The sequence below is a fragment of the Oryctolagus cuniculus genome, chromosome 1 (genome assembly GCF_051225735.1).
Source record: "Oryctolagus cuniculus isolate XC-2025 breed Fujian yellow rabbit chromosome 1, ASM5122573v1, whole genome shotgun sequence".
In the NCBI taxonomy this organism is placed as follows: Eukaryota; Metazoa; Chordata; class Mammalia; order Lagomorpha; family Leporidae; genus Oryctolagus; species Oryctolagus cuniculus.
This window is the reverse complement of record NC_142867.1, coordinates 237,344,376-237,369,001: the sequence shown is the minus strand read 5'-3', so window position 1 is coordinate 237,369,001 and position 24,626 is coordinate 237,344,376. Positions and strand designations below refer to the sequence as shown.

At 70.9% G+C, this 24,626-nt stretch overlaps 3 protein-coding genes across 3 annotated transcripts; 2 read left to right on the top strand and 1 right to left on the bottom strand.

Annotated features, from left to right (window-relative positions):
• The first annotated feature begins 2,985 nt into the window (after positions 1 to 2,985).
• Positions 2,986 to 5,619, top strand: LOC138847589 (major urinary protein 20). Its single transcript, XM_070066767.2, has 7 exons — positions 2,986 to 3,152; positions 3,569 to 3,705; positions 3,852 to 3,925; positions 4,430 to 4,537; positions 4,677 to 4,778; positions 4,934 to 4,962; positions 5,528 to 5,619. The coding sequence occupies exons 1-6, from the start codon at positions 3,006 to 3,008 to the stop codon at positions 4,960 to 4,962; spliced, it is 597 nt and encodes a 198-aa protein (XP_069922868.2). The 5' UTR covers positions 2,986 to 3,005; the 3' UTR covers positions 5,528 to 5,619.
• Positions 5,620 to 7,876: 2,257 nt separating this feature from the next.
• GLT6D1 (glycosyltransferase 6 domain containing 1) lies at positions 7,877 to 10,734 on the bottom strand. Its single transcript, XM_070066762.2, has 4 exons — positions 10,646 to 10,734; positions 9,329 to 9,376; positions 8,830 to 8,967; positions 7,877 to 8,671 (listed from the first exon to the last, which is right to left on the bottom strand). Exons 1-4 carry the CDS (start codon positions 10,717 to 10,719, stop codon positions 8,002 to 8,004), a joined length of 930 nt encoding a protein of 309 aa, XP_069922863.2. The 5' UTR covers positions 10,720 to 10,734; the 3' UTR covers positions 7,877 to 8,001.
• Positions 10,735 to 14,855: 4,121 nt separating this feature from the next.
• LOC138846228 (epididymal-specific lipocalin-9-like) lies at positions 14,856 to 20,272 on the top strand. The gene is made up of 7 exons (XM_089306795.1): positions 14,856 to 15,005; positions 15,767 to 15,903; positions 17,077 to 17,150; positions 17,415 to 17,525; positions 17,792 to 17,893; positions 18,564 to 18,610; positions 18,860 to 20,272. The coding sequence occupies exons 1-6, from the start codon at positions 14,856 to 14,858 to the stop codon at positions 18,584 to 18,586; spliced, it is 597 nt and encodes a 198-aa protein (XP_089162921.1). The 3' UTR covers positions 18,587 to 18,610; positions 18,860 to 20,272.
• Positions 20,273 to 24,626: the final 4,354 nt, after the last annotated feature.

The following is a 24,626-nucleotide window of genomic DNA, read 5'->3' as shown; positions in this document are numbered from 1 at the left end:
GCAGGGAGCTGGTTCGGAGGTGGAGCAGCCGGGACTGGAGCCGGTGCCCACGTGGGAGGCGGCAGTGCGGGCCGCGGCTGTACCTGCCGCACCGCAGCACCGCCCCCAATATACTTTACAAAAAGGACACGGTGTCTCTGGGCTCCAGCCCAACGTGGAGATGCACAGTTTTTTCATCACCACTTCTAGACGACCCCGGAGGGCATCATCTCGCCTGTTTCTGTACGGAGACACGGATCTGTGACTTCCACTTCCCGCGGAGTTTCCGCATTTCCCCCCAGATATCCTGCGTGGAAGGCCGCGGCCCCTGCCCGCGTGGTCCTGGAACAGAACCAGCGCTGCTGCCTTGTCCTAGGCCAGTGTGCACTGAGGGGGGTCCCGAGACACCCCCACGCCATGCCCGGGTCTGCACCTGGCTTGTGAGGGAGGGCGGGGCCTGCCCTCCTGCTGGGGCGGAGCCGCAGTGTCCAGTGTCCGGAGCCGCCGGCAAAGGGTGCAGAGGGGGCCTGTGCACCCGCGGGGAGCGGTGGCCGGCGGAGGACGCGCTCACGTGACCCCAGCGGCCCTGTCTGAGGCTCTGCACGCCCGCCTCGGCAGGAGCGGCGTTGGGCACCCTGTGTCCCCTGTTATTACAGCAGAGCTAGCTGGGTGCCGTCTGCCACGCAAGAGCCGGGGCCACCTCGGGGGAGGCAGGGCCTGCAGCCCCCCCACTGCCTCCCAGGCCACCCAGGGAAGCTGCAGACTCCTGTAGCCTGGGCACCACCCAGGCCCCTGCGTGCCGGCCGTGACCGCCACACCGGCTCTGTGCATCCGGCGGCAGGGAAGCGGAGCTGGGGCGTCAGGGCCCGCGCCGGCCCCTCAGCTGGGCCGCAGCCCGCCCAGCCCACAGCCTCCCCGTCTTGTCCCCATGGGAGTCCCTGGGGCGGAAGAGACAGGATCTGTGGTGTCCTGCCAGGCCAGCCTGAGGCTGGAGGCGGGGGCAGGCAGGGGCGGGGGGGGGGGCAGGAGCGGCGGGGGGGGGGCCTGGCCAGGCACCCACGTTGGGCTTTGGAAACCATCCAGCCCCACAGGCAGCACCGGCTCAGGGAGCGTCGGCCTGGGCCCCTTCGGCTCTGCTGGGCCCCACCCAGCTGCGGCACCCCCACGGCTCCACCTCCCGCAGGTGGGCCAATCCGCCGTGGTCCAGGGGCCCGGGCGGCCCCTCCGGCTGCCCCCACCACCCCGTCCTGACCGCCACGTCCCTGCCCACCCCTCCTGGTTGGGGCTGGGGTCTGACAAGCGCGCCCCTCGTACTCTGGACGCAGCCGCAGCCGGCGGCTCTCCCAGGTCCTGCACACGCTGGTGGTCACCGTGGCCTCCCCCGCGGCAGAGTGCGTCTCCACCACAAGCCCGTCCCAGCTGCCTCTGCGCACACACACGCTCAGCACAGAATGTCCCCTGCACACACAGGCACGTGTGCATCCTCACACAATGCACACGCATGCACAACACTCAACACAGGTGTGCACGCATGCGCGCACAGGCAGACACATGCACCAGGTGTGAGGGGCAGAGCTCTGCTGGAGACCCAGCCACTGCCCCGCCCTTCCACCCGCTGAGGAGGGGGCGCCGCCGTAGCCCGGAGACCGGGGGACCCCGACGCCTCCGCCAGCTCCCGCCCACAGTGACCTCAGCTGCTCCCAAGCCCGGGGCCCGGGAGCTATAATCCTCTTAGTGCCGCCACAGGTGCTTCCTGACAAGTCCTGGGCCGGGTGCCCTGGGCGTCGGGACAGCAGCCACGCCGGGGCTCAGGGGGTCACCCCCGGGGCTCTCATGGCACCTGGGCCCCCGTGTCAGGAGGTGGCCAGGCCAGCCTCAGCTGCAGTGACCAGAGGCCCCACTTGCTGGGGGTGGCATCCGTCATGCTGACCCCAAAGCTGCAGAAACGGCTCTGCTGGGGCCAAGGCTCCTGGTGGCACAGGGGCCTCATCCAAGTGGCCTTGAGCTCATGCAGTCGCCGGCTGGCAGAGTCCCGGCAAAGCCAGGCAGCCCCGGGAGCACCTGTGTGCACCCCAGATCCTCCCCAGGAACACCTGTGTGCACCCCAGACTCCCAGGGGCACCTGTGTGCACCCCAGACACACCCCAGGAACACCTGTGTGCACCCCAGACTCCCAGGAACACCTGTGTGCACCCCAGACTCCCGGGGCACCTTGTGTACCCCAGACACACCCCAGGAACACCTGTGTGCACCCCAGACTCCCAGGAACACCTGTGTGCACCCCAGACACACCCCAGGAACACCTGTGTGCACCCCAGACTCCCAGGAACACCTGTGTGCACCCCAGACTCCCAGGGGCACCTGTGTGCACCCCAGACACACCCCAGGAACACCTGTGTGCACCCCAGACTCCTGGGGCACCTGTGTGCACCCCAGACTCCCGGGGCACCTTGTGTACCCCAGACACACCCCAGGAACACCTGTGTGCACCCCAGACACACCCCAGGAACACCTGTGTGCACCCCAGACACACCCCAGGAACACCTGTGTGCACCCCAGACTCCCAGGAACACCTGTGTGCACCCCAGACTCCCAGGGGCACCTGTGTGCACCCCAGACACACCCCAGGAACACCTGTGTGCACCCCAGATCCTCCCCAGGAACACCTGTGTGCACACCAGATCCTCCCAGGAACACCTGTGTGCACCCCAGACTCCCAGGGGCACCTGTGTGCACCCCAGACTCCCGGGGCACCTTGTGCACTGCACCCACACACACTGGGCTCTGGGGGCCCTCGGCCCTTCTGAACACGCCCTGACCCCGGCTCGTGCTGGGTTCACGCTCCCGCAGGCACCCCACGAGGGCCCCGAGTCCCGGGTCCGCACAGTGCGTCCTGACCTTTCCAGCCGAGGCTGAGGGTGCTGGGCCAGGTGCCAGCTCTGCAAACATGTGGATCCGGGGATGACGCAAGGGGCAGGGGGCCAGGACGGCTGCTGGCTCCGGGCCGCCGTCCCTGCGCGGTACATATGCGGGCGGCCGCGGCCTCGCTCCGTCCCCGGAAGGAGCCGACTGCGGAGATGCAGCCCCTGCTCCTCAGCCTCCTCTGGAGCCTGGCCTGGGCCCTGCAGGACCAGCGCCAGGTGCCCGTGCAGCCCGCCTTCCGGCCTGAGCAGGTGGCACCCAGGGGCTCCCAGGGGGAGGGCGGGGCGGGCAGTCCAGGTCCCGAGGACCCTGTCACACCCCCAGTGCCCCGGGCACTCCCACGCCGACACCCACGACACTGCCCAGGGAGGCGGCACGCCCCGTTTCACACAAACATACTAAGGGTCCAGACCCCCCGGCCGCTGAGGCCTGGACCCTCGTCCCTCAGCCTCTGGCCACCTGGGACCCCCTCAGCCACCCCGGCCCCGAGGGCTGAGCCTAGAGTCCCAACCTGGGGAGCGGAGCCTCCGCCACCTCCACTCCCTGTGTGGGCAACTGCCCGCCTGGGGGAGGTGCCGCTGCCCAGAGCACAGCTGCAGACCAGGTGGGGTGTGCACACGGGAGGGCTGCCCCCGCCCGCGGTTAGCAGGAGGCCTGCGGCCCGCAGGTGGAGGGGCGCTGGCACACCATCAGGCTCGGCGCCACCGACCGCGCGGCCATAGAAGAAGGCGGCTCCTACCGGTGCTACATGTCCAGTATCAGACTCCTGGAGAATGGGGACCTGAAGGTCACCTACTTCCACCGGTGAGGCCTGGCCCCTGCCCGGGGCGGCTGCCCGGCCCCCAGCCCAGCCCAGCCGCACACACACTGCCCCCGCACGCCTCCCACGGGGAGCGCCCACAGCCCCGCCGCCCCGGCCCCCGCCCCTCACTTGCCTGCTTCCCTCCCAGACAGGACGGCAGGTGCGTGGAGGACTTCTACATCGCGGAGAAGACGGACAGCCCGGGCCGCTACACCTTCGAGTGTGAGTGCATGGGCCGGCGCGTCCTCCCCGGCGGCTCAGACGGGCCGCTGGCTGCTGGCTGTGGCTGTGGGCGGTTCCAGAGCGGGGGGGGGTGGGGGGGGCAGGAAGGCTGACACAGCTCAGACCTGGCAGCCACGCTCTCTGAAACCCAAAACCCCGGAGCAGGGACCCCCCCCGCAAACCGTGGGGGCCCCCCAGCTGGGCCCCCACCCTGCCTGAGGTGGGGGGGCGAGCCTTGGGAGGTGGCAGGACAGGGCTGCGGGGGTGCTCCTCGCCTCCAGGCTCCACCCACAGCTGGCCCTGAGCTCTGGCAGGCAACAAGACACCCGCTGTCCCCTCTTGACCGAGACCCAGGAAGCCAGAGGGGCGCAGCGCCCCGCACAGAGCCGGGGTCTGGCGCCCTGGGCCGAGCGGGAGGGGGACCCGGGGCTGAGCCGGCCAGGGGAGGCGCCGGGCTGTGGCTCCCAAGCGGTGCCACGGGCTCTTCCCCACGGTCCGTCCTAGACGAAGGCAAGAACTATCTCACGTTCGTGGCCGCGTCTGACGACTTCGTCATCATGGACCTGGAGAACCACAGTGACAGGGGCCAGCTCATCGTGGCCGAACTCCACAGTGGGTGTCGGCCCCCCGGCCCCCCAGCACGGTGCAGGGAGGGAGGGGGTGGCAGGGGCTCAGGCTCTCCCCAGCCCGGGACACCCCAGCGGGCCCCAGGCTGCCCCGGCCTCACCCGTGACCGCCCCGGGGGCTGCAGGTCGGGCGCCCTGGGCCGGGGAGCCGGGGCAGGAGGCGTACAGGAAGCACACGCAGAGCCGGGGCATCCGCCCGGACGACGTGGTGGACCTCTCTGTGGACCGTAAGCCGGAGCTGGGGAGCCCCGGTGCTGGGCGGCTGGGCAGGATGAGGGCTGTCGGGTCCTGTGGAGCTGGGTGGGCGGCTGTGGGTGCGGGCAGGGGGCAGGGGGCGGGGGCAGGCCAGGGCTCCCACGTGACCAGGCCTCCTCTGTGACAGCGGCGAGATGCAGCCCCTCTGAGCCGTAGGTGAGTGTTTGCCGGCTGCCCCCATTCCCGCTGCACCCGGTCCCCCCCCGGCGGGATTCAGAGCAGCCGTGCGGGCCCAGGGGCACCCCTGCTCTGCCCGGACGCGGGGCGGGGCTCTTGCGCAGGGGCTGCTCTCCTGGGAGCCCTGCCCAGGACCCCGGGAAGGGCCCCGGCTCCCCCCCCCACTGCCTTCCTGCAGCACGCATGCCCTCGCCCAGCTCCAGCCCTGGGTGCCCCCCCCCCGGGACAGGCTGCCCCCCCCCACACCTGTGTGCTGGCCTCCCCCGGGGGAGCAGCAGGGGTGAGGAGCACGAACCCCATCACTCCCGCCTCTCCAGAGCTGGGGGCGGGGGCAGCCAGGTCCTCCCGTGCCTCCCCCAGGAGTCGGGGGCCAGGGACTCTGAGCCCTTGGCCGCCGGTGTCAGGGCTCTGGGTGCACGGCCGAGGCCGGCTGGGGGCAGAGTGAGGGAAAGCCCCGGGAGCCCTGCCCGGGAGCCGAGTGCTCCTGCCACCCGCGGCCGTCCTGCTGGGCTGGAGACTGGAACCCGGCCTGTGGCTTCCCCAGGTCCTGCCCGCTGCCACCCAGAGCCCGCGTTTCCGAGCCTCCACCTCTGCCCCACACCCGCCCCCCGCTGCAATAAACCGATTCTGCATCCACCTTGTGGCCGTCTTGTCTGCACTGGGGTGGGGGGCTTGTGGGTCAGAGGAGGGGCCTCAGGAGGGCGGGAGGGACAGGGCGAGGGGAGAGCTCCTGTGTCATCCAGAAACCGAACCTCGGCCGACACCAGCCCGGCCACTGGGACGGGGGCTGGGGAGACCCCAGAGCAGAACCCGAGCTCCGCAGGGGCCACCAGGGCCTACCCACGGCTGCCCCGCCCACAGCTGCCCCGCCCACGGCTGCCCCGCCCACATCTGCCCCGCCCAGCAGGTACACGTGGCTGCCAGCAGCAGGTGGAGCAGCCAGGGGCAGCCTGCGCCCAGAGCTGAGCCAGTGCAGGGGTGCGGCCTCCCTGGGCCCCCGGGGACAGTCCTGGGGTGCAGAGTGCTCCGTCGGCCACCTGTCCCCTCCCCAAAGCTTGGGCACAGCCTGGCTCGGCCTGCGTGGCCGCGTCCACCATGGGCTCACGCCACGGGGGTGGCCCCAGTCCCCCGACTCCCAGCTGGAGTCACGGTGTCACGGTCAGCAGGGTGAGGCAGGCCTCCCCTCCCCGCACAGCCACTGAGCTCCCAGGACTGGGAGCAGCTGCCCAGGGCCCATCTGAGGGCCCGAGGCTCAGGCCACCCGGGTGGCCGTGCTGCCCATGTGCCCTAGGCACGGGTCTCCAGCAGGGTCTTCCCGGCCTCAGTCCCAGCCGCCCGGGCAGTCCAAGCAGGACGGGTGTGCGGGAAGCTGCCCTCGGCCCCAGCAGGCCCCGGGGTGGGCGTGGGAGAGGCCGGGCCTCGGGGGTTTGTGTGCCTGGGGCCTGCTCACGCCCTGGAAGACTGGCCGGTGACTCCCGACCCGGCCCTGCGGCAGGCCCACACGAGCGGGTAGCAGGCCCTGGGCTGCTGTGAGAGACGTCGGGACAGAGGGGAGGCGGCACCAGCTCCCCGCCCCGTCACCCTCGAACCTCGTCACGCTGGGGCCCGTGGAGCCACCTCCCCTGCCCCCTGCTCCGTCCTCCCCCAGGGTGGCCGCCCCCATCCTGGGCCAGGCATGCAAAGTGGCCCAAATGCCCGGTCCTCCACACCCCGCAGGGTGGCCGCAGGGCTGCTGGGACAGCAGGGTGGGCCAGGACAGCTGGCCGCTGGGGGCCCTCAGAGGAGGGGAGGCTGGGAGGGGCCTGCCCTTGGCGCCTGGAGTCACGGCCTGGGGAGAGCCCTGCCCCTGCTGCTGGCCCTTGGCCTGGGCAGCCGGGGTAGATGGGCAGAGGGCGAGAGTCGCGGGGCCGTCAGGGACGCGGTGCGGCCCAGCCTGACCCTGCCGGGGCTCCGGGGCTGAGCTGCGCCAGGGGCCCGACTGCTCTCCCACGGCCGGCAGGGGGAGTGGCTGACCCCCGAGCCCCTCCACCCTCTCCTGGGCCATCACGCTCCGTGTAGGGGCATGGGGGGCAGGGGGCAGGAGGGGGTCCCAGGGCTCGGCAGGTGCGGGACAGGCCAGCCTCCCCCTGCCCTGCAGCGGCGTGGCTCACCTCGCAGCGGGCGGCCAGCCAGGCAGACCCCACACTCACAGGCACACACACACACGTACACACCCACACACAGCGGGACGCAGTGCAGCCCACGACCCTCCCTGACCCCACTCAGCTGCACCCCCCCACAGGTCAGCACCCCCTGCAGGCTGACCCTGGGCTGGCCCGGCCCCCTGGTCACCATGGGAACCGGGTCTGTGAGTTCAGCAAGTCAGAGGGAGGCCTACGGCTCTGCCCACCAGGCCACCCGCCCTCTGCCGTCCTGGTGTGTGGGCACGGCCAGGGATGCCGTGGCGGGGGCGGGGCTGGCCACGCCCGGGGTCCCCACACGCAGAAACGCATGCCCTGGCCGGGAGGGCGTCTTTATTTCCCCCTTTACAGACGGCACCGTGCTTCTGCGAGCATCCCTCCCCCCTACTCACCACCTGCGCGAGAGACCACGGCGGCCCTGGCCCTGGGGGGGGCTCTGCAGGGGTGGGCGGGGGGCGCCATCATCCTGCCCCTGGCCCAGGGGGAGGGGGCTCTGCAGGGGGTGGGCGGGGGGGTGCAGCTGTCCTGCCCCTGGGGGAGGGGACTCTGCAGGGGGTGGGCGGGGGGGTGCCGCCGTCCAGCCCCTGGCCTTGGGGGGGAGGGGGCTCTGCAGGGGGTGGGCGGGGGTGGGGTGCCACCATCCTGCCCCTGGGGAGGGGGCTCTGCAGGGGTGGGCGGGAGGGTGCTGCCATCCTGCCCCTGGCCCTGGGGGGGGCTCTGCAGGGGGTGGGCGGGGGTGGGGCGCCGTCCTGCTCCTGGGGGGGCTCTGCAGGGGGTTGGGGGGGTGCCGCCGTCCTGTCCCGGGGGGCGGGGCTCTGCAGGGCGTCTCGGGCCGCCCTCACCAGTCGCGCCGGGGGTGCTGGGCCACCTTCACGTAGCGGACCTGCGGGGGCGGGTTGAAGGTGGTGTCCCAGCCGTACTCGGGGGACAGCAGCTTGGTGGGCTTGTGCAGGAAGAAGTGCTTGTTGAGGTGCCGCTCGTAGGTGCTGTTGAGGCCGCGGCCCCGGTCCTGCACCACGCCCTTCAGGTAGGCCTCCACCAGGTCCAGCAGGCGCTGCGGCGTGCCGCCCACCAGGGCGCCGTCGTAGTAGAAGTCGCCCTGCCCGAAGGGGATGTAGGCGGCGGCGCGGGGCCGGCGCTCGTACGGGAAGTTCCTGGTGCGGCGGAAGTACCACCAGCCGTGCAGCTGCGCCACCAGCGCGCCCAGCGCCTCCACCCCCACGTGGGCCCGGAACTGCTGGTCGGCCGTGACGCTGAACAGGAAGGGCACCTCGCGCGCGATGCGGCCCACGATGTGCGCGCCCAGGCTCTGCATGCGCCGCAGGTGCTGGTCCCCCCCCCAGTGCCCCTGGCTCAGCTCCAGCGCGCACACCGAGCGCAGGGGGCCCAGCTGCAGCTCCGGCAGCTGCCCCAGGCCGTCGCTCATCACGTAGAAGATCACGCGGTGGCCGGCCATGAAGTGCGCGTCCGCCAGCCGCAGGAACAGCTGCAGGGGCTGGTCCTCGAACCTGGGGGCCCCCGGCGGGCGGGGTCAGGCAGGAGGGCGCCGGGAGGGGCGAGGCCGGGGGCGGGGCAGGGACTCCCGGGAGGCTGGGGAAGCCTGGGGGTGCGCACTCTCACCCCCTCCCCCGCACACACGGGGGCGCGCGCGGCCGGCAGCACCCACCTGCCCGGAGCAAACACGGCCAAGCCCACCGTGAGGTTGCGCCCTCGGTAGAACTTCTCCAGGACCGGCCTGTTGAAGGTGCCCTCCCACACCACGGGAGCCAGCCAGTCGGTGGTGGTGACCACGTCGGGACGCTTCCTGCAGAGCGGCCGGGGAGCGGACTGGGCCGGGCGGGGCTCAGACCCCGCCCCCCCGCAGCCCTGCCCAGCCTCGCACAGGCCGCCCCGCCCCCGACGTTTATCCCACAGATCAGTGCACACTGGGATGCTGTGGGTCAGGAACTGAGACAGCCGCTACCCCAGCCAGCGTGGGGGCAGGGCTCCCCCGGGAGGGGCCTCCACAGAGACCGCCCCCTGCGGCAGAGCCAGGAGCCGTCAGCCGAGCCGCCCGTCCCAACAGCCCCAGGTCTGCACCCCCGGGACACCCCCTGCACAGCCGCACCTCGGCCGCCGCCGCCGCTCCCTGTTCCCGCAAACCGAGCGGGTGCATCGGGCCTCACCATGGTTCAAACCAGTCCGAGAGCCGCAGTTCTTCCCGGTGGTGACTCCTGGGACAGAGCGGGCTGGGTTATGCCAGGATGCCCCTCCGCACGCATTCAGCCAGGCCCCGAGCAGCCGCGGGCGCTGGGTGGAGACGGCGCCAAAGCCACCATCCCACGAGCGACAGTGCCCCCGCGGCAGTGCCGTGTGCAGTGACTGAGGGCAGCTAGCTGGGCGGGGGGGCCTCCAGGGAGGGGCTGGACCCAGGCAGAACAGTGAGGAGGAGCTCGGGCGTTGGGAGGAAGGGTTTTGTGAAAATGGAAAGCAGGGTTGGGTGCAGCGGTTGTGCCTGTCACGCAGGACGCCGTGCGGGCGCTGGTTCAAGCCCCAGCTGCGCCACTTCTAACCCAGCTCTCTGCTAATGCTTGGGAGAGCACTGGAAGGTGGTCCAAATGCTTGGCACTGCACCCACACGGGAGACCCGGATGGAGCTCCTGGCTCCTGGCTTCAGCCTGGTCCAGTCCTGGCTGTTCCAAGCATTTGGGGAGTGAGCCAGCAGACGGAAGACCTCTCTCTCCCTCTCCCCCCCCCCCCCCGGCCCATCTCGGGTTTGATTGGCTAAGCCTTGCCCTCTCTGAATCTGTCTGGGTTTGATGGGTTCTGTCTCTCTCTCCACTCCACCCCACCCCGCGATTCAAATACATTAAAAATACATGACTAGAGTCTTCAACTTAAAGGGTCCAAACCTGATGAGCCAAAAAGCACTGAATACCCAACCCACAGGGCACCAGCATGCACCCCAGACCCCTCACTGTGCTCAGAACCCTGGCAGCTGCCAAGCCGGGCCCAGAGGCCACACACAGCCTGCAAGGAGGAAGGGCCGATGCACTGGGCCCCCTGACCTGGACTGGTGCTCAGGGAAGGGCTTGTCAGGACAACCACCTGATAGACCCAGCTGTGTCTGTGTCTGTGTCTGTGTCTGTCTGTGTCTGTGTCTGTCTGTCTGTGTCTGTGTGTGTCTGTCTGTGTCTGTGTCTGTCTGTGTGTCTCTGTGTCTGTCTGTGTCTGTGTCTGTCTGTGTCTGTGTGTGTCTGTGTGTGTCTGTGTGTGTCTGTGTCTGTCTGTCTGTGTCTGTCTGTCTGTGTCTGTCTGTGTCTGTGTCTGTCTGTGTGTGTCTGTGTGTGTCTGTCTCTGTGTGTGTCCGTGTCTGTCTGTGTCTGTCTGTGTGTGTCTGTGTGTGTCTGTGTGTGTGTGTCTGTCTGTGTCTGTCTGTGTCCGTGTCTGTCCGTGTCCGTGCTGTGTCTGTGTCTGCACTCGGGTCCGGATCGCTGGGTTACCTGAGGCAGCGCTGGGCCAGCAGCAGCGCGAGGACCAGAGCCGCCAGCAGCAGCGCCCTCCTCCTGGAGTTCATGTCCTGGGGGAGGAGGGCGGGACGCGCAGTGACACCTGGACTCGGGGCACCACCCTGAGGGCTTTGCTTCTGGAGGGTTCTGCCAAGGGGGGTGCGAAGTCTCTGCGGGTCAGGACGAGTGCCCCCCAACCCCTGCCCGGAGCTTCCAGAGTGGGGAGTGGGGGTGCAGCAAGGTCTCCCCGGAACTCGGGGGTCAGGACCGGGACCCAGGGCCAAGTTAGGGGCCGGGGGGCCCACCCTCCACTGCTCAGCGCCTCCCTCCCATCGCCTGCGGGCAGCTGCTCCTGTGGGGGTCTCGCTCTCCAAGCCCACCCCCTCCATGTGCCCATCACCCCGTAAGCCAGCACATCCACCAGCTTCTCCCGTGGCCTCCTGCACCACAGCCTGGTGCCGCCTCTGTCCGCCCCTCTGAGGTCAAGGTCAGGGTCCGGTCCCCCAGAGGTTGGACCTCAAGCTGCCTGTCAGAGTGCCCTCACCTGGCAGTAGGGGGCGCCGAGAGCCGGCGGCCGAAGTCCACGCAGACCAGCGCCTGCGCCTTCTCCTGGGGTCCCCACCGGGCTGTGGGCCAGCGCCCAGGATTCTGCCGTTGGTGATGTCACCAGACCCTTTGATGATGCAAGCGTCAGGTTCTGTGTGCGACCAGACGCAGGATGGCCCAGGGCCGCGCCAGCGCCAGCATAAAACAGCTCTGGGCTCCCCGTCCTGGCCGGGCTCCCTGCCGGCTCGCCCGGCCCTGTGCGCCTGTGAGCTGGCTTCTGTCCAGCACCCCCAGACTGCGAACTCCCCTGTCTGTAACCGGGACAAACACATTTGGCCTTTTCACACTGGGGAGGGGCGCTGAGGGCCCCACCCCAGCCAGCAACATGGGGTCCCCCCTCCAGCGACGTGAGGACGAGGTACGGGGACACACCGGCCTCGTGGTCCCTCCACCGTGGCACAGGTCTCCGTGACATCTGCGGCAGCACCCTGCTGAGCCAGGTCCTGTGGCCACACGTGCCCCCGGGGTCACCGCCAGGCCCGGGGATGCGCCGCACGGGCACACGCAGGACACGGGCTCACATGGGGTACCTGCTCACGTGGGGCACGGGCACACGCAGGACACGGGCACACACAGGACAGGGGCACACACGGGACACGGACGGGCTCACACGGGGCACCGGCTCACGCGGGGCACCAGCTCATGCGGGGCACGGGCGCACGCAGGGCATGGGCACACGCGGGGCACGGGCACACACGGGACACGGGCTCACGCGGGGCATGGGCTCACGCAGGGCACGGGCACACGCGGGGCACGGGCACACACGGGACACGGGCTCACGCGGGGCATGGGCTCACGCAGGGCACGGGCACACGCGGGGCACGGGCACACGCGGGGCACGGGCTCACGCAGGGCACGGGCACACGCGGGGCACGGGCTCATGCAGGACACGGGCACACGCGGGGCACGGGCACACGCGGGGCACGGGCACACGCGGGGCATGGGCTCACGCAGGGCACGGGCACACGCGGGGCACGGGCACACGCGGGGCACGGGCTCATGCAGGACACGGGCACACACGGGGCACGGGCTCACGTGGGGCACCAATTCACGCGGGGCGGGGCTAACGCGGGGCGGGCCTCACCGCAGGGGGGAGTCAGGGGCTCTTGCCACAGGCTTCCAGCAAGGCTGAGGCTGGTCCTGCCCCCGCCATGGAGCCTCCCTGGCCCCGCCCCTGCGTCTCCCTGACCCTGCCCCCCCCCCCGCGACCCCGACCTGGACCCCCCCCCCCGCGTCTCCCTGACCCCGCCCCCCGCGACCCTGACCCGGACCCCCCCCACGTCTCCCTGACCCCGCCCCCAGCGACCCTGGCCCGGACCCCCCCCCGCGTCTCCCTGGCCCCGCCCCCGCGTCTCCCTGGCCCCGCCCCCCGTCTCCCTGGCCCCGCCCCCGCTCTGAACTCCGGGACCTGCAGTCTCTCTCTCTCGTGCTGGGTCTTTGCGTTTCCACTTCTGCCACGCGCGCGCCGCCCGGCTCTCCCGGGCCACCCCGGTGGGCAGCCCCCACGTTAGCTGCCGCCGTCTGGCCTCCCCCGGGCCCCGCTGACGGCTGCATGGACACGACGTGGACACCGCAGGCCTGTCGGTCGGTCGGTCAGGGCCGTGGGCTGAGCAGGTGGACCAAAGGTGCCCGTGTTTCTGACTTGGTCTGGAATCGCCCCTGTGCAGAACGGGTCTCTGGGAGAACCGCGTGGGTGTCGGTTGCCTTTTGTACCAGAATAAACTTTGGTTCCGTCCCCCGCCGAGGTCCTGGGACCTGGTGTTGGCCTCTGGCGCCCCCTGCTGGCCGGAAGGCAGCAGCGACGACCTTGTCCACGCGTCCAGGGGCCGTGAGGAGCGCAGGGCAGCCCCACGCTGCCACCTGCTGGCCCCGCACCCTCAGCACCTCACAGGTCCGGCCAGGAGCCCGGGCCTGCAGGTGCACTAAGGCAGAGAGCAAGCGTCCCTCACCTGTGGGAGCCCCGGGGAGGGCACCTCCAAGGCGCCGAGGGGCAGCAGGGGGTCACCAGGGCTGGTCCCTCCCACCTGCAACTCACGCCCATCATCCACCCATCGCCCATTCACTGACTCGGCACTTCACTGAGGCTGGCCACCGACGGGGGCTCGACGGGACAGGTGGACTCAGGGGGCCCTGCGCAGGCCCCCACTCCTCAGTCCAGGGTGGAGGCGGATTTAAACAAGGGAGTGAACATCTCTAGGGGTTCCCCAAACCAAGGGGCTGTGGTAGGCGGGGCACCCTGGACTCTTCGGCCAGAGAGGCAGAGGGGTGGCCACCTGCGCCCAGAGCCCGTGTGCTGTCACTGTCGCCAGACCCAGTGCACGGGTCTGCCTCGCCTCTGCCCTGAGGGTGAGCGCTCCTTCGAGCCGGAGGTGCTGGAGGTGAGCGGTGACTGGATCCCGGGTCGGCAGGAGCGGGGGACGTGGCGACAGAGTGGGTCCTGCCCGGTGACCTTCAGTGGACATCAGTCAGGTCTGAGCAGGACAGGACAGACCCACGGGACAGGTGAGGCCGGCCCTTCCTGCCAGGGCCATCCCAGCTCCTCCGGGGGGCACAGGGCAGGTCACGCGGCCGAGAGGAAGCAGGCGAGGCCGGCTGGGGAGGGCCAGGCCACACCGGCCACCACCCTCTCGTCCCCGACACACCGACCTGCAGCAGCGCGCTGTTCTGAGCCCGTGCGCCTGCCCAGCCGCCGCTGGGAGGAGCCGTGTCTGCGCCCGCTCCCCATCCTGCCGGTGTGGCCGCTGGGAGCAGGCGCTCCCCCGACTCAGCCGGCGCTGAGCGCTGGCCCTGCACTCCAGAAGCAACGTCGCCCGACGCCCCGGCCGCGCCGCGGTTACACAGACCTCAGCTGCAGGGCCGCGCACAGCAGGGGCGGCCGACGACCCCGTGAGCCCTGGGCTCAGCTGCCCGCTGACCCCGCCACTTCCTGCTGCTCAGAGCTCGGCTGTGAAGAGGGGCCCCAGGGGCTGCAGGGCTGGGGGTCCCCAGTCAGGCGCCCACAGGCCTACCCCAGCTCCTGCCTCCATGCCCACCCCCGCTTTGAGGAAGTCCCCTGCCCACTGCCGCCCGCCAGGGTCCTCAGCCAGGAAGCGGATAGGCCAGGGACCAGGCCCACGTCCACTGACCCCACATCTGTGTCCCTGGCCTCGCATCCCTGGGGTTTGCTTCCCCAGCTTCCAGACCCTCATCCCAAATTAGGTTGGACACCCTAGCCGGGCCCGACTTGTGCCCCAAACACCTCGAACAGGAGCCCCGAGACCAGGCCGGGCCGGACGCCGACGTGCTGGGAGCTGTCACCCCACCTTGGGGAGCCAAGGGCGAGGGCACCCACAGTTCCAGGGCCTGCCGAGGGAGGGCTTGTGTCCAGAGGCCGGCGGTCACGGCCCCCTGTCCTGACACAGCTCCCCGGATGTGCAGGCGAACCCCCGCACCAGCTCCTGGACAGGTTGTGGGCAGCCGGCGGCGGCCGCGGGGGCCCTTGGCTGCACTCCCAGGGCGCACAGGATGTGCGGATGGCCGCAGGGTGGCCGCCCACGGTGCCGGAGAACGCCGAGCGGGGGTATAAGGGCGGCTGTGGGCAGGGATGCCCGGGGACATGATGGCGCTGCTCCTGCTCCTGCTCCTGCTGTGGCTGGGGCCGGGGCCGGGGCTGGGGCCGGGGCCGGGGCTGGGGCCGGGGCCCAGCTTCACGTCTGCGCAGATCCTGAACCCACAGGCCATCGTGCAGAGGAACTACAACATGGCCAGGGTGGGCAGCGCGGGCTCCAGGCGCTGATCCGCGTGTCCAGGCAGCTTTGCCACGAGGCGAGCCCCTCTCTGCTCCCTCGCAAGGGAGGACAGAGCCTGGGGAGGGGTCCCGGCCAGGGGGGCAGAGCCTGGGGAGGGGTCCCGGCCAGGGAGGACAGAGCCTGGGGAGGGGTCCCGGCCCAGGGGGGCAGAGCCTGGGGAGGGGTCCCGGCCAGGGGGGTAGAGCCTGGGGAGGGGTCCCGGCCCAGGGGGGCAGAGCCTGGGGAGGGGCCCCGGCCCAGGGGGGCAGAGCCTGGGGAGGGGTCCCGGCCAGGGAGGACAGAGCCTGGGGAGGGGTCCCGGCCAGGGAGGACAGAGCCTGGGGAGGGGTCCCGGCCAGGGGGGTAGAGCCTGGGGAGGGGTCCTGGCCCAGGGGGGCAGAGCCTGGGGAGGGGTCCCGGCCCAGGGGGGCAGAGCCTGGGGAGGGGTCCCGGCCCAGGGGGGCAGAGCCTGGGGAGGGGTCCCAGCCCAGGGAGGACAGAGCCTGGGGAGGGGTCCTGGCCCAGGGGGGCAGAGCCTGGGGAGGGGTCCCAGCCCAGGGGGGGCAGAGCCTGGGGAGGGGTCCCGGCCCAGGGGGGCAGAGCCTGGGGAGGGGTCCCGGCCCGGGGGGCAGAGCCTGGGGAGGGGTCCTGGCCAGGGGGGCAGAGCCTGGGGAGGGTCCCAGCCCGGGAGGACGGCTGTGGGTGCCAGGGGCCCCACCCACCCACTGGCCCCGGCCCCCAGGTGGCGGGGACCTGGTACTCCATCTCCATGGCCTCGGACAACCTGACCTGGGTGCAGGAGCAGGGGGACCTGCGCCTGTTTGTGCGACGGATCGAGTACCTGGGCAACGGCAGCCTCAAGTTCAACTTCCGCTTCAGGTGCGCAAGGGCGGCCGGCCCGACGACCCTGCACGGCTGCCCCCACAGACCCCCCCACAGGCCCCCCCAGACCCCCACGGACCTCACAGACCTCACAGACCCCACAGACCCCCCCACAGGCCCCCCCAGACCCCCACGGACCTCACAGACCTCACAGACCCCACAGACACCCATAGATCCCTGCAGACCCCCACAGACCCCACAGACCCCCACAGACTCCCCCACAGACCCCCACAGACCCCACAGACCCCCCCACAGACCCCACAGACCCCCCTACAGACCCCACAGATCCCCACGGACCTCACAGACCCCCACGGACCTCACAGACCCCACAGACCCCCACAGACCTCACAGACCCCCCCACAGACCCCCACGGACCTCACAGACCCCACAGACACCCATAGATCCCTGCAGACCCCCACAGACCCCACAGACCCCCACAGACTCCCCCACAGACCCCCACAGACCCCACAGACCCCCCCACAGACCCCACAGACCCCCCTACAGACCCCACAGATCCCCACGGACCTCACAGACCCCCACGGACCTCACAGACCCCCACGGACCCCCACAGACTCCTCCACAGACCCCCCTACAGACCCCCACAGACCCCACAGACCCCCCTACAGACCCCACAGATCCCCACGGACCTCACAGACCCCCACGGACCCCCACAGACTCCCCCACAGACCCCCCTACAGACCCCCACAGACCCCACAGACCCCCACAGACCCTCCACAGACCCCCACGGACCCCCACAGACCCCCCATGGACCCCCACGGACCTCACAGACCCCACAGACCCCCATAGATCCCCACAGACCCCCACGGACCCCCACGGACCTCACAGACCCCCCATGGACCCCCACAGACCCCCACAGATCCCCACAGACCTCACAGACCCCCCCACGGACCCCCACAGATCCCCATAGATCCCCACAGACCCCCACAGACCCTCCCCCCATAACCCTCCACAGACACACCCCTGCACAGCTGACCCCCCACAGACCCTCCCCAGAATCCCCCATAGACACCCCCACAGACGGCCCCTCCCTGGGGCCACCGGTGCAGACGAGGGGGCTGGTGGCTCTCCCACCCCTGGGCTGAGCTGTCCCGAGCCCCCCCGACCCCTGGGCTGAGCTGTCCCGAGCCCCCCCCGCCACGCTGCTCCCAGGGTGCAGGGCGAGTGCGTGATCGTGGCCGTGGTCTGCGAGAGAACCGAGAAGAACGGCGAGTTCTCCATCGCCTGTGAGTGGAGCCGGCTCTGGCTGCGGCTCCGGCACCCCCCCCCCTGCCCCGCCGGCAGCCCAGGGGCTTGGCCACTTCCTGGTGACTTCAGGGACCCCCTGGCCCCTTGACTCTGAAGCGAGAGGCCCCAGCCTAGCACCAACCCCACGAGGGGAGCTGGGATGAGAGGGCACGGGGAGGGCCGTGGGGACTCCGGATGGGGGCGGGGCGGGGGCGATGCCCCTTGGGGGTCTCCGGGCACTGCTGAGCCGCATCTGCACCCAGACCAGGGCCAAAACAAGCTGCAGGTGGTGGAGACGGACTACAGGCTGTTCATCATCTTCTACCTGCACAACACCCGGGCCGACAGGGAGACGCAGGTGCTGGCGCTCTACGGTGGGTGCTCGGCCCCCACGCACAGGGTGCGCTGGGGCTGCGGCGGCTCCACGTGGCCCCTCCTCTGTCCCCAGGTGCGCTGGGGCTGCGGCGGCTCCACGTGGCCCCTCCTCTGTCCCCAGGTGCGCTGGGGCTGCGGCGGCTCCACGTGGCCCCTCCTCTGTCCCCAGGTGCGCTGGGGCTGCGGCGGCTCCACGTGGCCCCTCCTCTGTCCCCAGGTGCGCGGGGGCTGCGGCGGCTCCACGTGGCCCCTCCTCTGTCCCCAGGGCGCAACCCAGAGATGAGCTCCGCCTTCCTGAACAGGTTTGAGCAAGCCTGCAGGAGATACGGGCTGAGCTCCCGGGCCATCATCCACCTGACCAGCCAAGGTGGGGCTCACAGTCACGGAGCCGGGGCTGGAGGGGACGGCAGGGGCCTGTGGCTGGGGACAGGGTGGGGCTGGGGCTGGAGAGGGGCAGTGGGGGGCCCAGGGCTAGGAGGGGACAGCGATGGGGGGGTCTGGGGCTGGGGGTAACAGCGGGGGCCCAGGGCTAGAGGGGGACTGCGGGGGGCTGGGGGCTGGGAGGGGACAGTGGGAGGTCTGATGCTGGGGGGACAGCAGGGGGCCTGGGTCTGGGGGGACAGGGTGGGGCTGGGGCTGGAGAGGGGCAGTGGGGGGCCCAGGGCTAGGAGGGGAGAGCGATGGGGGGGTCTGGGGCTGGGGGGGAACAGCGAGGGTCTGGGACTGGGGTAACAGCGGGGGCCCAGGGCTAGAGGGGGACTGCGGGGGGCCGGGGGCTGGGAGGGGACAGTGGGAGGTCTGGGACTGGGGGGGACAGCAGGGGGCCTGTGGCTGAGGGGACAGGGTGGGTCTGGGGCTGGAGAGGGACAGTGGGGGCTCTGGTGCTGGGGGGACAGCAGGGGGCCTGGGTCTGGGGGAGACAGTGGGGGGCCTGGGTCTGGGGGAGACAGCAGGGGGCCTGGGGCTGAGGAGGACAGCAGGGGTCCAGGGCCAGGAGACCCCCCCAGGCCCCATCTGAAGCCCTCCTGCCTCCCCAGATCAATGCTTCTACAATCGGTAGAGGAGCCGGCCGGCCGCCGACCTGGTACAAGGGCTTCCTTTAGCCGGGGCCGGGTGGCGCTGGGGGAAACCAGGCTATGTGGGGACGGCTGAGGTCCCTGCCAAAGGCCTGGGGACCCTTCTTGAAGCCCCTCCCTCTCATCTGCTACAGGGGTAGCAGAAAGAAAGCGCTTGGTGCAAATGGGTCCACCGGGGTCCACTGCGGGGGGCGGTCAGCCCTGCGGGCGTCCAGGCTGTGGTGTGGCCTGGACAGCACGGCTTTGTTCTCTTGCAGCCCCGAGCCCAGGTCACCCAGGGCCGCTCGCCCGCCCCTCCTCAGGGGAGGAGCCTTCGGCCTCTTCCAGCTGCCGAGACCGCGGCGCCCCCAGTGCCTCCCCTCTGCAGAGACCCCGTGTCTACGTGGGGTCCCCCTGTGCCGGGTGCCAGGGCCGCCCTCCAGGCCCCAGCCCCTTGCCCTGCAGACACTGGGGAGCGGGGAGAGGACGGGGCTGCCGGGTGGGGGCTGGGCGGGCCGGGCCGGGAGAGGGCAGAAGCTGAGCCCCGGGGGGATCCCGCACCCCACGGGCCCTGGGGGTGGAAGGTGGTGACTGGCGGTTATCAGGGAAAGCCCCACGCAGTGGACAGCAGCTCTGCCGAGGCCACCAAAGACAACACGGCCGTGGCCGCACGTGAGCGGCCGAACAAGCCACAGTCATGTGTGCTGGCAACACCACACGAAGGGGTCTCGGGATGATGCAGAGGGCAAAAGCTGACCCCCGGTCTGTGCCGTGACCCTGACCCCTGGTGTGTGCCGTGACCCTGACCCCTGGTGTGTGCTGAGACCCCCCAGTCTATGCCATGACCTTGACCCCTGGTGTGTGCTGAGACCCCCAGTCTATGCCCTGACCCTGACCCCTGGTCTGTGCTGTGACCCCCAGTCTATGCCATGACTTTGACCCCCGGTCTGTGCCGTGACCCCCGGTCTGTGCCGCGACCCCCTTGTCAGGCTCCCGGACACAGCGGCAGACATGGGGCACAGCCAGCGACGGGGTCCGGGGCAGCGACAGGAGGGTCCTGTGGTGCGGGGACAGACGTTTGGGGTCTGGACTGCGGTGGGTCATGGCCCTGCGTGTGTGACAGGAACACACGGAACTGGAGGCACTCACACATGCACACACACACTCACACATGCACACGCACGCTCACACACACGATGCACACGTGCTCACTCAGCTACACACACGCATGCTCACACGCACGCAGCACTCACACACACGCACGCTCACACGTGCTCACACACACAAACTCACACGCCAGCACACACCCCTGGTGCAGGTGAGGCGGAGAATCCAGCGCAGGGCAGCTGTGGCACCGGGTGCACCCCCGTCCCAGAGAGGCCGCTTCCGCCCGGGGCCGCGGTCACCCTCTGCTGTCCCTCGCGGCTGCTCGTGGGCAGGATAACCAGGTGGGCGCCGCGGCGCAGTGGGTTAGACCCCGGCTGCCCCACTTCCGGTCCAGCTCCCAGCTGGCGTGCCCTGGAAGCCACAGAGGACGGCCCCCGTGGGCTCCGGCGTGGGCGTGGCCAGCTCCGGCTGCTGTGGGCACTCGGGGAGTGAACCAGCCCGTGGAAAATTCTCTCACGCTCTCTGTCCTTGCTCTCCTCTCTGCGTCATGCTGACTTTCAAATAAATTAGTCTTTGAAACAGATACTGAGAGAGAGAGAGAGAGTCCAGAGAGACGCTGGCCGCCGCCCCGCCCGCCTCCCGCCGCCCCGGCCGCGCCTCGCCCTGGCCGCTGCCTTGGACCCAGGGGCCCCCGACCCCGCCGTCCCCACCCATGCCAGGCCCACACGTGCTGGCATGCGCTCTGCGCACTGGGCCGGGGGGGGGGGCGCCTGAGAGGGCGGGGGGGCTCCCAGGCCCTCAGCAGCCCCCAGCCGGGGGAGCAGCCGGCCCGACCCCTCCTCACGGGGCAGCACCTTGTGCAGCCTGAGACCCCGCACAGGGCTGTGGGCTGGGCGGCCCTGGCAGGATGGAGGCACAGCTGCGGGCACAGCCCCCAGCCCCTGGGTGGGTGCCCAGTCCTGAGGGGGGTGCCCAGTCCTGGGTGGGTGCCCCAGTCCTGAGGTGGGTGCTCCAGTCCTGAGGTGGGTGCCCAGTCCTGGGGTGGGTGCCCAGTCCTGGGTGGGTGCCCCAGTCCTGAGGTGGGTGCCCCGTCCTGGGTGGGTGCCCCAGTCCTGGGTGGGTGCCCCAATCCTGGGTGGGTGCCCAGTCCTGGGGTGGGTGCCCAGTCCTGGGTGGGTGCCCCAGTCCTGAGGTGGGTGCCCCATCCTGGGTGGGTGCCCAGTCCTGGGTGGGTGCTCCAGTCCCTGGGTGGGTGCCCAGTCCTGGGGTGGGTGCCCAGTCCTGGGTGGGTGCCCCAGTCCTGAGGTGGGTGCCCCATCCTGGGTGGGTGCCCAGTCCTGGGTGGGTGCTCCAGTCCCTGGGTGGGTGCCCAGTCCTGGGGTGGGTGCCCAGTCCTGGGTGGGTGCCCCAGTCCTGAGGTGGGTGCCCCGTCCTGGGTGGGTGCCCCAGTCCTGGGTGGGTGCCCAGCACCTGCTCCTGCTTCAGGGCCGGGGTTCAGGATGTCGGCCCTCGCCCGGAGCCTGGAGAGCACGGAGCCGCCTCCACGGGTGCCCGATGCCAGCGCAGGGCAGCTCCCTGGGCTGGGCGGGAGCAGGAGGCAGTGGCAGCTCCGCCAGCCTCCCGGCTTCCTGTCTGCACCCTGTGCCGGCCTGCTGAGCCGCGGCGGGGCCACGCAGGAAGCTGCCCACGCAGCTGCGGCCTCCTGGCGTGCAAAGCCGTTATCTGGGTTTGTCACCACGCTTGCTGGGCTGGGGCCCGAGCCTCCCCCTCCATCTCCCGAGGTGGGAGGCGCGGAGCCCGAGCCGGGGCTGTCCTGATGTGGAGCCCGAGCCGGGGCTGTCCGGGCGCGGAGCCCGAGCCGGGGCTGTCCTGGTGCGGAGCCGGAGCCGGGGCTGTCCTGGTGTGGAGCCCGAGCCGGGGCTGTCCTGGTGCGGAGCCGGAGCCGGGGCTGTCCGGGCGCGGAGCCCGAGCCGGGGCTGTCCTGGGTTCAAGGGAGCACTCCTCCGCTGGCCACTGCTCCTGGGCGGTGCACACGCCCCCTTTGCTACCCATTCACTGTCCAGACACTGCGGCTCTGCCCCCAGCAGGAGGGCAGGGCCTGAAGGCGTGGCCCAGGCCCCACCCCTCCCTCACAGGCGGCTCAGACCTGTCCCTCGCCCCTCGAGGTGGCCTCTGGGTGGGGCTCCCTGTGCCTTCCCCCTCGGGGACCCCTGCCCGCCCCCTGCCGCCTCGCTGGCCTGGAGCCGCGGCTTCCACTCACCTCCACCTGCGCTTCACCTGGCCGATCCTGCCCTTCCTCACGGCAGCTCTTAATCCGGTTATCATCCGGCTATCACCCTGCTGAACGCGCCGGTGGGGACTGGGGCTGCCAGTACTTTTCCTCTGTGCCCTGCGTGCCAGCGAGGGCTCTGTCCCCAGCCACCATGCTCCAGGCTGTGTGACCCCTGACCCCGCCGTGCTCCAGCTGTGTGACCCCTGACCCTGGCTGCCATGCTCAGCCTCTGTGCCACAGCTGCCAAGCATGGAGAGCAAGCGCACCTGCGCCAATGGGTGATGCCGGTGACAGGTGTCAATCAGTGGGAAGAGGGGCGAGTTGCGTCGGCACCGTGGACACCAGGCAGCCCACAGGGAGTCCTCCACCACACCTGGCACACGGCACATGCCCAACAGCCCACGGGCAGACAGTATCTCCGCCCTGGGCCGGGGCCAGGGACAGGATGCTCCGATCTGGGACCGGGAGTTCAGGATTTGTCCATCAAAACCCTGGGTTTTGTCCCGCGACTCACTGCCGCAGGCCCGGGCCAGGCTGTGCTTGGACGCTGGCTGGGGAAAAGGGACGCACACTTGGCAGGCAGAGGCTGAGTTCACGGGAGGAAAGGGGACAGAGGCGGAGGAGGGGTCAGCCGGGGCTGGGGAGACCCGGCCAGGAGGCGGCCACGCAGGGGGCACTCAGACCACAGTCGCCCTGACCCGCCCGCTGCCCGGCCGGTTTCGAGGGGCCAGGCACTCACCACGGTCCGTCTCGGGAGGTTTGTCCCTCGAGGGTTGAGACCCCCACTGCCCCTGCCAGGACACCAAGGACACGTTCCTAGGGCCCCAATGGGGCAGGCGACCTCTCCGTCCTGCCCTTCCCGAGTCTGGAGTCGGAGCCCGGGGACTGGAGGGGCTGCCCCAGGAAAGGAGCAGGTGCCCCAGGCCCCAGGCCAGGCAAGGGCTCCATGGAGGTGACCCACGCGGCAGGGCGGGATTGAGAGGGCTCACCTGGGAAGGCAGCACGGGTCCCTGCAGTCTGCTGACCTGAGCACCCCCACCGCCGGCCCCAGGATTCCCGGCCCCCCCCCAGCCCCAGGCCTCCCGGGCCCCCCAACCTCCGCCGGCCCCCCCCACCCGGCCAGCCCAAGGCCTCCCAGGCTCTCCCCAAACCGCCAGCCTCATGCCTCCCAGCCCCCCCCCACCCGGCCAGCCCCAGGCCTCCCAGGCCCCCCCAACCTCCGCCGGCCCCAGGCCTCCCGGCCCCCCAACCTCCAGCAGCCCCAGGCCTCCCGGGCCCCACCCCCCAGCCCCAGGCCTCCCGGGCTCCCCCCGACCGCCAGCCCCAGGCCTCCCAGGCCCCCCCAACCTCCGCCGGCCCCAGGCCTCCTGGGCCCCCCAACCTCCAGCAGCCCCAGGCCTCCCGGGCCCCACCCACCAGCCCCAGGCCTCCCGGGCTCCCCCCCACCGCCAGCCCCAGGCCTCCCAGGCCCCCCCAACCTCCGCCGGCCCCAGTCCTCCCAGGCTCTCCCCCCACCCAGCCAGCCCCAGGCCTCCCAGGCTCTCCCCCCACCCAGCCAGCCCCAGGCCTCCCAGGCTCTCCCCCCACCGCCAGCCTCATGCCTCCCAGCCCCCCCCAACCTCTGTCAGCCCCAGGCCTCCCGGGCCCCACCCCCCAGCCCCAGGCCTCCCGGCCCCCCCACAAAGGCACCGGCAGGGCTTGAGGATGAGGGGTGACCTGCCTCCTGGGTCTCCACACAGCAGCTCCGCCCCTCAGAAGGTGGGTGAGGGGCAGTCAGCCTGGGATGGGGTGGGAGGGACCACCACGGGGTAGGGATGCGGGGCGCGGCAGGGCGGGACCAGGGGCCCCAGACCCCCATGGGGGTGAAGGAGAGGGCGGAGGTCTGGCCTGGGGGCACCTGGGAGGGGCTGCGGCGTGCAGCAGATGCAAACCCAGGGCGTGGGGCGCCCACTTCCCATGCAGGGGCCTGGGCTGGAGCCGGGCCTCCACACCGATCCCCTCCCGCTAACACACCCCGCGAGGCAACGCTGCCGCCCTGGGCCCTGCCGTCCACGGGGGACACGGACGCATTCCTGGCTCCCAAGTTCATCCTGGCCCAGCCCTGGCTATGGAGGGCGTCTGGGAGTGAGCCAGTGGATGGACGATGCCTCTCTCTCTCTCCCTCCTCTGTCTCTTCTCTTCCTGTTGCTCTTTCTTTCCAGGATGGCCGCGGCGCTGGGCCAAGTTCGCAGTAAACGCTCACTCACAGTTTCCAAAGCCAAATGCAATCACACATCCTGGCAACCCCCTGGGCAGGGAAGGGGACCGGCGGGGGGGCCAGCTGTCTCCAGGGTGCCCACGGCCCCGTCTCTGCACCTGCCTGCCCGCCAGCCCCTCTCCTGGCAGGGGGAGGAAACAGGCCCACTCCCACACACCTGAGCCCTGCGGGCAGCAGGGGGGGGAGCCCCGGGAGAGGCCTCGCCCTTCCTGTGTTGGCCCGAGCTCTGATGGGGCAGCCTCGCCTCCATGGCCCCGGGCTGTTTCTCCAGGTCAGCGCACACACGAGCTGTCCTTGGCCCACGTCCATCCCAGGGTCCTGGGCCTGAGTGGACCCAGAGGGCACCCCAAGGTGACTCGGGCCCTGCGCAGGCCCAGGAAGTTGGCCGGCCGCCAGGTGTGGACTCTGG

Coding starts and splice junctions, on each gene's coding strand:
- LOC138846228 (XM_089306795.1), top strand. CDS start 14,856: ATGGCGCTGCTCCTGCTCCTGCTCCTGCTGTGGCTGGGGCCGGGGCCG. Junction 17,151..17,414: donor CGGCGAGTTCTCCATCGCCT/GTGAGTGGAGCC, acceptor ATCTGCACCCAG/ACCAGGGCCAAAACAAGCTG. Junction 17,526..17,791: donor GCAGGTGCTGGCGCTCTACG/GTGGGTGCTCGG, acceptor CTCTGTCCCCAG/GGCGCAACCCAGAGATGAGC.
- LOC138847589 (XM_070066767.2), top strand. CDS start 3,006: ATGCGGGCGGCCGCGGCCTCGCTCCGTCCCCGGAAGGAGCCGACTGCG. Junction 3,153..3,568: donor CCGCCTTCCGGCCTGAGCAG/GTGGCACCCAGG, acceptor TGCGGCCCGCAG/GTGGAGGGGCGCTGGCACAC. Junction 4,779..4,933: donor GGTGGACCTCTCTGTGGACC/GTAAGCCGGAGC, acceptor CCTCTGTGACAG/CGGCGAGATGCAGCCCCTCT.
- GLT6D1 (XM_070066762.2), bottom strand. CDS start 10,719: ATGAACTCCAGGAGGAGGGCGCTGCTGCTGGCGGCTCTGGTCCTCGCG. Junction 9,377..10,645: donor CTGGCCCAGCGCTGCCTCAG/GTAACCCAGCGA, acceptor GCTCTGTCCCAG/GAGTCACCACCGGGAAGAAC. Junction 8,968..9,328: donor TCGGACTGGTTTGAACCATG/GTGAGGCCCGAT, acceptor GCCGCTCTGCAG/GAAGCGTCCCGACGTGGTCA.